General features: G+C 40.6%; 2 protein-coding genes across 5 annotated transcripts in view; both read left to right on the plus strand.

The window, feature by feature from the left end:
- Positions 1-1,609, plus strand: part of kndc1 (kinase non-catalytic C-lobe domain containing 1) — a 30,417-nt gene extending 28,808 nt beyond the window's left edge. For all 3 annotated transcript variants that reach the window (XM_086045237.1, XM_086045239.1, XM_086045238.1), the window contains one exon: positions 317-1,609. In XM_086045237.1, the coding sequence (XP_085901363.1) occupies positions 317-545 (229 nt within the window). In that variant the 3' untranslated portion in view covers positions 546-1,609. The remainder of the gene's footprint in view (positions 1-316) is intronic.
- A 195-nt stretch (positions 1,610-1,804) lies between these two features.
- Positions 1,805-5,787, plus strand: vox (ventral homeobox). 2 transcript variants are annotated; one of them, XM_086045243.1, is made up of 3 exons: positions 1,805-5,008; positions 5,101-5,327; positions 5,437-5,787. In XM_086045243.1, the coding sequence occupies exons 1-3, from the start codon at positions 4,771-4,773 to the stop codon at positions 5,686-5,688; spliced, it is 717 nt and encodes a 238-aa protein (XP_085901369.1). In that variant the 5' UTR covers positions 1,805-4,770; the 3' UTR covers positions 5,689-5,787. The 2 variants fall into 2 exon arrangements, with proteins under 2 accessions (XP_085901369.1, XP_085901368.1); XM_086045242.1 differs by having other exon boundaries at positions 3,772-5,008; positions 5,095-5,327.
- The last annotated feature ends 2,946 nt before the right edge of the window (positions 5,788-8,733 follow it).

Here is an 8,733-nt window from a genome sequence, read left to right on the forward strand (position 1 = left end):
GTTGAATTAAGGGGTGCCACTGCTGTAGCAGATGGCGCCCGTGGGAGGTTGGTTTGATTGGAAAAGAGGTTGCGGTCCAGATGCTTCTCTGCCGCTGGGTGTAGCCAGATGCTCGGGTCAAAAGATCTAGCAGAGACAAGCAGAGCTACAGCTGGTTGGGCTGAACCCAGGGTCCTTCAATGTTGTTTCCAAATTAGGTCACAGAAGAAATGCTGAAGCTACTTGGGATAAATCAGATTATCTGAAATAAACAGTTTTCATGTTCTATGTTAATGTTTCTCATCCCATCTCCTCATCCCATTATGGGCTTGAAAAGGAGCATAGCTAAGGTGGTGAGTCAGGTCCACGCCTTCCAGGAGGTCATTTTCACCTATAGCCCAGACCGGGACATGCAGGCCTACCTTCGCCACCGCATCAGCAAGCTTGGCAATTCTGACATTCACCTCCAGCCTGCTGCCAATGATGCTGAGTCCCCGCAGTCCAGCGATCGTCAAACGAGGAGGGTTCGGGATACCCTGAGAAAGGTTAAGGCCTCCCTCCAGTGAGTCCGGCCCTGGCCCCGTCTCAAGGCCCAAGTCAGCAGCCCATGAATCCTCTGTGTTACCATTGCAGCAAAATGTGAGAGTTCTCTTTTCTAAGACAAACATTCTATATCAGGTAAGACAGCCTGCTAGACTTTATTTCCAACCTACAGATGGTGTTGAGCCAGGTGTTTATTACTCCAAAAGAAATGTCATTTCATGCATTTTTATATGGGATTTCATTTTTCTTTTGAAGGCCTCAATGTACGTATATGTACGTATTTGACACAGAAAACAAACACATTATAACATGGATCATGCCTACAGGATTACCAAGGACTTGTATAAAGCCACAGTCTTTTCATATACAGACATGGCAGGATGCAGACATTAAGATGGTTTTGCTGCATGGACATAAATGATGTCATATGAGAATTTATCAGGAAACCCACTCCACATAAAAAAAATACTATTTGTATCAACTATGTTGCTGTTTCCAAATGGTTTGAGGTTATCATTTATCCGTGTTTTCATGAAAAGCTTGTAGTGATGTTAATAAAACGTTTGATGTGACCTCAAAAGCGTGTGCATTGTAGAACTAGCACAGATTATTTTATTTTTTGTTTGAAATTCTACTCAATTGTGGAAACAAGCTCTATTCACAAGCACAAATGCTGGCTGGTAATAATAACACATCGCAAACATGGAGCATGTTTAAAATCAGTAGTGTTAACAGTGATAACAGTTCAATCTCAAAGTGATTAAATGAAAATTAAGAACCGGCCTGGTCATCTTCAAAATATCATGTCACATTATGGTTAAGTCCTTCATCTTTGAATGCATTTATTTTTATTTCACTTTAATCATCTTCAAACATAATGTTGACTATTTGAATTGGGTTGGAAAAATAGGGATTTTAAAAATAAGCTTAATTGATTGGTAATTTTCAAATACCAGTCCAATACAAATTTAGGGTTGTGTAGTTACATGAAAATCAATGCCGTTACTATTACAGAGCAAGACTAAAGTAGATGACAGTTTGAGTTATGATATTAAGTCTTGTTTTACTAGCTGTTCTCTCCACCGGGCACACACCTCAGTGATAAAACGCACGATGAAGATTGAATGTGGCTTGTCATGTGAATATGATGAAAACAGATTTGAAGTAGACAAATGACATTTTGAGCCTCTCTTGCCAAATGGTGTTATTGTCCAGCCACAGGCTTTATTGCAGGTTTGTACATCAGGTTATGCTCTATTCAGTACGCGGGACTCGCTGTGGCTCTTGCATTGATTGATTGAGTGTACCTACTGCCAAATCAAACTGTCTAACGAAAATGACCATTGTGGTTGGATGCATTTCACTTTCCCTGCTACACACATCAATCATGAACGAATGTTTAACTTGTATCGGCTATAACCATAAAATGTGTACAGTAAAAATGAAAAATTGTAATGATGCTGAATTCCTTCAATGACTCAAGTGAATCAATATGCCCCAACTATATAATTGTTTAATTTGTTTATTATTCATATGGTTAGTAAAAGTGCTGTATGAAGGTCACATTCTTCAACCCAAAAGCAGCTTCAACAGCTCCGCATTTAGGGAGAGATGTTTATCATATAAACTGTGTTAATTATTGTGGTTATAGTTTGCAGTAATGCGGTGCATGTAATACCAATATGGAGGAAACTGTTTCTTCTTTGCTGTAGAAAAAACTTAACCTAAGTATTAAAAACATCTCCCGTTGAGGTATCAGTATTTTAAACTGCTATCCAGCTGTTTGTCATAGTGCAAACGTTATTGGATTCCTGAGAATTGCAGTTACTGTACTTAACTCTTCAAGTTGAGTTAATGCCGTGTCAGGAGCCTATCTCACATGTAGGTGAGTAGGCCGACACTCACATTTTCCGAAATATTTTCAAAATATCTTTCTATATGATAATAATGGCCCACGTTTATAGGGCATACTTTTTGTTGCCAGTGTGTTTAGTTATTTTGAGGACTGAATTTACTGTTGTAAAATCTGTAACTTGACTTGTTTACATTGTAGCCAAGTGTCATTTATTCAATGTTGTCCCATAAAAACACATTAGAAAAGGTTTACGAAAATATGAGGGGTGATCATTTTTTGTGGGATGCTGTAATGTGCTCCATGGCTATGAATTCAGATTTACTGAACATATAAAGCATAAAAAAGATTATAAAACAATATTTTAAGCCCTTGAGTTATCCCTGGCACAATATAGTTCAATGTAACGTAGGTGTTTCAAATGTTCGAGTCAAATAAATATTGCAATCAATACGATGGGTGCAACTTTAAACAGTAACATTTCAATGAGTGATACGATTCAAATAAACTCTGGCAACTTTCTCTGTGGGCCACCAGACAGGGGTGGAAGCCGGTCAGTCAGCTATTAGGAAATCGGCACAGCGTGAAGGCGACGTCACTGGCGCTCTTTTGCTTTATTATCTAAGGAGCATCTTCAAAGCTTCTGAGATAAATAGCCCCCAAAATGCCAAAGGGGACTCTTGACTCCTCAGAGACAGAGGATTGATAACGGACAAGACCAGAGTCAGCCTCTTATCAGCATTGTCATAAAAATAACGATCACTTTAGTTTCGAGGCATTGTTCTTGTACTGCGACATGAAGGGACCTCGCGTGGGGGTTGTCGTGCCACCTAAAAGCACCGACCGGTACGCATGAATTCTTAAACACATCAGAACTTTATAACATCTGAAAACTGTCCCTATGATTAAAAAAAAAAAAAAGGATACAGGACTGACCCCTAAGTTTAATGTGATTAGAGAATACTTGGTGCCCTTTTTTTTTTACCCTCCATCAAATCCCAGTTTCCTAGCGGCTTGTTTTATCGCATTTCCATTCGAATGGCTTGACTTTCAACAGTAATTGTGTTGCTACTGTAATACCTTTGATCTGTAATGTCTGAATGGACTGCGCCAAATGCAGGCTGTTGACTTGCAGGCGCCAAGGCGCACTGGGGTGTCGCAGTCACAGACATGTCAATACAAGAACATGATGGCTGGCTTGAAGACGTGCAAGTTACAAAAGGGCCAATGCGGTATTTTGATTAAACAAAAATACAGTAGACTTTAGTAGTTACTGCAGATAGATCACGTCATCAATAATCGTTTGCTGAGTATTTATGCATTTGTACTTTCATCAAATCTGCTTGTTTAATGGGGTTATACGCCCCTTACCTTGAATCCCCCCCCCCCCCCCCCACACACACACACACACACAAAGTTTGGAGTCCGATAGTAGTCTTTTTATGACTGACAAATACATTTTTTCAACTTCTGGTCAATATGATAGCCAACAAGGAGTTATTCAGTGAACCAAGGAAACAATGGAATACATTTTATTTGATTATAAAGGTAGATCGAATATCATATATCTTCATGTTTGGGGGATAACGTATAAAAAGTGAATCATTTCTGACAGTTCAGCGTGGTGAAGTAACTTCATAGAAGATGCAAAGAATTAAGTGTCTGTTTTGTGTTTAGTGACTGCACGTTTCTAAATCTGTTGTGTTTACCTATCAATAGCTTGAAGCAAGATTTTTGTATAATAATACTTACACGTGCATTAAAAATACTTTTTCACCTGTTGCATCTCTCATATAAATCAAATCGAACAGTCTTATTTGAAACAGACCTGCATGAGATATGACTACAATGATAAAGTAAACTTCCTGACCATGTTAAGATTTTTTTCTGTCAACAGTTACTACTCCTGCAATGTGTAGTTGTGAATGTGTTTTTCCTCACTATTAATTTCACATAGTTGCGTACTGTCAGGTATTTAACTGTGTATATGTTTTTATCATTAAATGTCAAAATAGTTATTGTGTTGCATCGATACTTGAATACATCCAGACTGCATCCACGTTTATACTGTATGCAGCTGGGTAGTGGGGTGGGGCATTACAGCTGTTTTTTGCAAGAGCCCACTTTCAGTCAGGCCCTGAGACAAATGCGTGAGCTGAGGGGCTTTTTCACAGGCTCAGTGGCGCCAGGCCTTCACACACTCACAGGATATGGAAAGACTTCAATAACGAGCCATTAACCTCTAATCATGTGGATCGATCGGGCCTTAACAAGCCTCTCTACGTATGCAAATGACGACGCTGGCCCACTCCCTATAAAGCCGAGCCCCAGGGAGTTGCTGTACCTCACACTTCAACTGACACTTGTTGGACAGGTCACAAGCCAGGAGCGAGAACATGGTGAAGTACTTTTCTGTGGATTGGCTCGCTCAGAGCCACCATGACAGCGCGTTGGAGGAAAAAGAGAAAGCTGCAATGGGCAGTGTGCTCACCTGCAAGCCACACATCCCCTGCATGGTGCAGCCGAGCCCACCGGTGTACGGCAAAAGTTACCTGCAGCCCAAATCAAAGTCATCCAAACCTACGGAGCCAATGGAGAGCTCAGTTTCGCATTCTTCACGCTGCGCATCACCGGGTAAGAAGTATATTCTGCTGCTTTTTAATGACTATTCAAATCACGCATCCGCCAAATTGTTCTGACTATAATTGTGTCCAACTCAGTTTCAGAAACAAGTGATTACTCTTCTGGCTACGATAGTGAAGCGGCTTCCTCGGAGGGTTTTTCTGTGGACGATGCCAGTGAGGCGGAGAAATCGTGTTCGCAGCGTCGAGTGCGCACTAAATTCACCCCCGAGCAGATCAGCAGACTGGTAAAGATCTTTGACAAGCACAAGTACCTGGATGCTGGCGAGAGGGTGAAGACAGCACGCAAACTGGGCCTAAGTGAAACTCAGGTACGGCACAAAACGATCGCCATATTTCATAACTACAGCTGAATCGGTGTGGAATATCTACACCAGTTTCGCCACTATTTTTGACGTTCATGTCCCCCTCACTTTATAGGTGAGGACCTGGTTTCAGAACCGCAGGATGAAGCTCAAACGGGAGGTGCAGGACCTCGCTCCTCAAGTCCAACCGTTTTTTTTTCAACATATGCACCCGATCCAGTACCACGCCGTTGCTGGACAGCAAACCCACTACCGACCAACCGGACCAGTCTTTTATCCCGTCCCCGTGCCCCAGCTGGTCCTGCAGAAGCAGATGCCCCCTCACGCAGAATCCCGTGTTATGATACACAACCCACATTTCTACTAAGAGACTTAAAGAAGAGACTTCCCACTCAAACACTTCATAAGTGCAATTTAGAACTGTTTTTAAATCTGTTTTGTTTTATTACGGCATTTGATGCAAGAGTTGTATATAATGCAGGAAAAAAAAGTTTATTTAACATCCTAATAAAGTTTATCTTTGTAATGCAGCAGTGGTCTCCGTCTCCTGTCTGGTCACCAGATCAACCTTTTTTTTTTTCTAAATGTATTTATTTATTAGTCTTTCTCGAGACAAATAAGCACCAATAATCAAGTTATAACAAAGCGAATATTTTACAAATAATCCATACATTTTTGTTATATCAATATACGAGAACCCAGTCCAAGGATCACCGGCCCCCCCAACACCCCCCTCCTCTCCAACGCACACACCAAATGCTCCTTTGCGCGTTTGCATTTCAAACGCCAGCTAACGGGGCAGATCATGGTCAACAATTAGTTGTAATTAAGGCGAGCATTGATGAGTTTACGCGTACCGCAGGGGCCCACCGGCCTGGCTCCTGTGAGTCTGAGCTTTTGTATGTGAATGAATTTTAATCTCTGGTTTGAAGTCCTGAGGTCAACGCTTTGATTATGTGATGTGATTTGAAGATTGCAAAACCCAATGTCGTCCATACAAAACGAAACGCATTTGAAGTCTCTCGGCAACAAATGTAATTAAGATGGAGATTGGGAGTTCGATATAGTAAACTTTAAGAGCTGCAGGAGGGTTGGGTGGGCGACAAGAGGACCTGCGGCAAATGTCTCATTCAGATAAAGTCAACAAAGATCAAGCAGGACTTTCTCACTTTCTGTGTGATCTCCACCCACTGAAAGGCTTTTCATTTTACAGACAACGCGGATAAATCATAAACAACATATATTAAGTCAATAATAAAGCTATACAGGAAACCTATAGACGCTTGGGTTAAAACAGTGTTAGAATCCGCAGCTTCCATGTCATTAATTTTGTCTGCCATGACGTTAGTTCGGCGTCTGGATCCGTTCAGCGACAGACTTACTGGCGCCAGCAGACACCGTGAGAAAATACACGTGAGAAATCTCGCCTCTATTAAGTTCAATTACAACTTCCATCAAGTTTCTGTATCATTCCGCTGAGAACGTTGCATATGCAAATAGAAAAGTGTGCCCCTCCCAAGATTCACCAGAGGGGCCATGAGAGGCAGACCCACTGGATACATATGGAGACCTCTGCATGGACACGTCATGGCAAACTTCTCGGTGGAGTGGCTCTCTCAAAGTTTTTACTCAAAGGAAAAGGGCGTTGGTGAGATGACTCTGCAGAAAGGTTTGCCTTCTAACTTCGAGGGTGACGAGCCAAAAAACTCCCCACCGTCACCAAACAGTAAGTCCACTCACGCACGACCTTTGATTTTTTTAGTTGTGTCCATTTACTTTTTTGTAAACTAACACAACCCTGCCAGATAGTTGTGGTTACACTTCAAGCTCAGAAAGCGAGGTGGGAGAAGACGGCGAAGCAGAAGTTATCCAGCAACGGAGGATGAGGACAAAATTCACCTCCGAGCAAATGAGTAAGATGGAGAGCACTTTCAACAAGCATAAATATTTAGGAGCCTCCCAGAGAAGGGAGATTGCAGAGAAACTCAACCTCTCTGAAATTCAGGTAAATTGTCTCTAGGAGTTTTTTTTTTTTTTTTTTTTTTTTTTAAGTTTCATGTTGGTGTAGCATTGACCGCTTTAATATTCCCCAACGCAGGTGAAGACGTGGTTTCAGAACAGGAGGATGAAGTTAAAGCGGCAGGTGCACGAGATGCGCCCTGACTTTCTTTCCGTGCCAGCCGTTCTTCTGCAGCCCGTCCTGATTCAGCACCACGCCCTTGGAGGACAGTTCCATGACCGCACGCCTCCTTTGCGCAACTCCAGAGTTTCCACCGGCCAGTTCAAGCCCCATGCCCCCCCACCCCCCGCCCTACACCGGCACCATATCGTCATGCCCCGGCCCTTCTATTGACCCCCCCTCTCCCAATCCCGTCAAGAATCTAGATATAAAAAGTGCTCTCTCTCAGTGCGGTGTAAAAGTTGTCAATACAAGTTACCGGTATTTTAATCACTATCCCATTGTAGAGTCTTGATGATGAATCTGAATGATTCCAGTGTATTTTATTTCCTGCAAATGCTTCTATTAAACTATTTTAAAAAGTCACAAATAGGTTCCTCTTTCAAAAAAAAAAAAACAGTCTCTATGAATTAATACATTAATGATAAATTATTTATTTATGGAATTTGTAAAGTCAATGTATGTAGGATTTCTGAATGACGTTTTTATTTTTGCAATTTTCATTGTTCTTAATTGTTGTAAAGAACCGATTTTTAAAAACAAAAATAACAAGCAAGTTGTATTTTTATTTTATTTATTATAAGCAGGTTTATGATTATAAGCAGGTTTTGTTTCATTGAAACACCGGTGCAAACATATTTACAGTGTTGAACCTCCTTCGGAACTAATTTCCACAGGCATAAAACTAATTCCAAAAATATTTGTGATTCTCAAGCAAGCAAAAGTATGTTGCTCCAAAAAGTTATTTTTGAGTTGATGTTGAATGTTTTTTTTCTAAGAAAAAGAAGGGAGAGAGCTTTGTTGATCATAATTTATTTGTAAAGAGAACCAGCATTAGAAGTACTGTGTTACTAAATACTAAATGTATTGTTCTGGTATAGTAATTTGCATTGGTTTGTATTATTTTGGTTACTTTGGTTACAAAAGAGGACAAAATAATACAAACAGTTCCCAGTATGATGCAATGCAGTAGTACACCACTATATACTATAATAAACATTGTTAGATTATTATCTCGCTGACATGCTCAGTAAAAAAAGAGCTGTAAAATTTTATACAGCTCTTGTAATATTAATATTGTGCACGTGTAGTGGCCAGCTATACTGTTATATGAATATTCTCTGGTGCTCAGTTAATGTCATGAAGGTGATTTGAGTATTCTTAATTCCCATTAAAATCAAGCATTGGATCACAAAATCATGTCAGTAGTTCATAATGAATGTTGCATTTTAG

This window comes from Filicampus tigris, chromosome 11, assembly GCF_054856515.1.
Source record: "Filicampus tigris isolate MCC_2025a chromosome 11, RoL_Ftig_1.0, whole genome shotgun sequence".
NCBI lineage: Eukaryota > Metazoa > Chordata > Actinopteri > Syngnathiformes > Syngnathidae > Filicampus > Filicampus tigris.

What these genes read in the sequence shown, in the direction of transcription:
- vox (XM_086045242.1), top strand. Translation starts at nt 4,771, where the DNA reads ATGGTGAAGTACTTTTCTGTGGATTGGCTCGCTCAGAGCCACCATGAC. An exon ending in TTCACGCTGCGCATCACCGG is followed by an intron (nt 5,009 to 5,094) that starts GTAAGAAGTATA and finishes TGTCCAACTCAG; the next exon opens with TTTCAGAAACAAGTGATTAC. An exon ending in TGGGCCTAAGTGAAACTCAG is followed by an intron (nt 5,328 to 5,436) that starts GTACGGCACAAA and finishes CTCACTTTATAG; the next exon opens with GTGAGGACCTGGTTTCAGAA.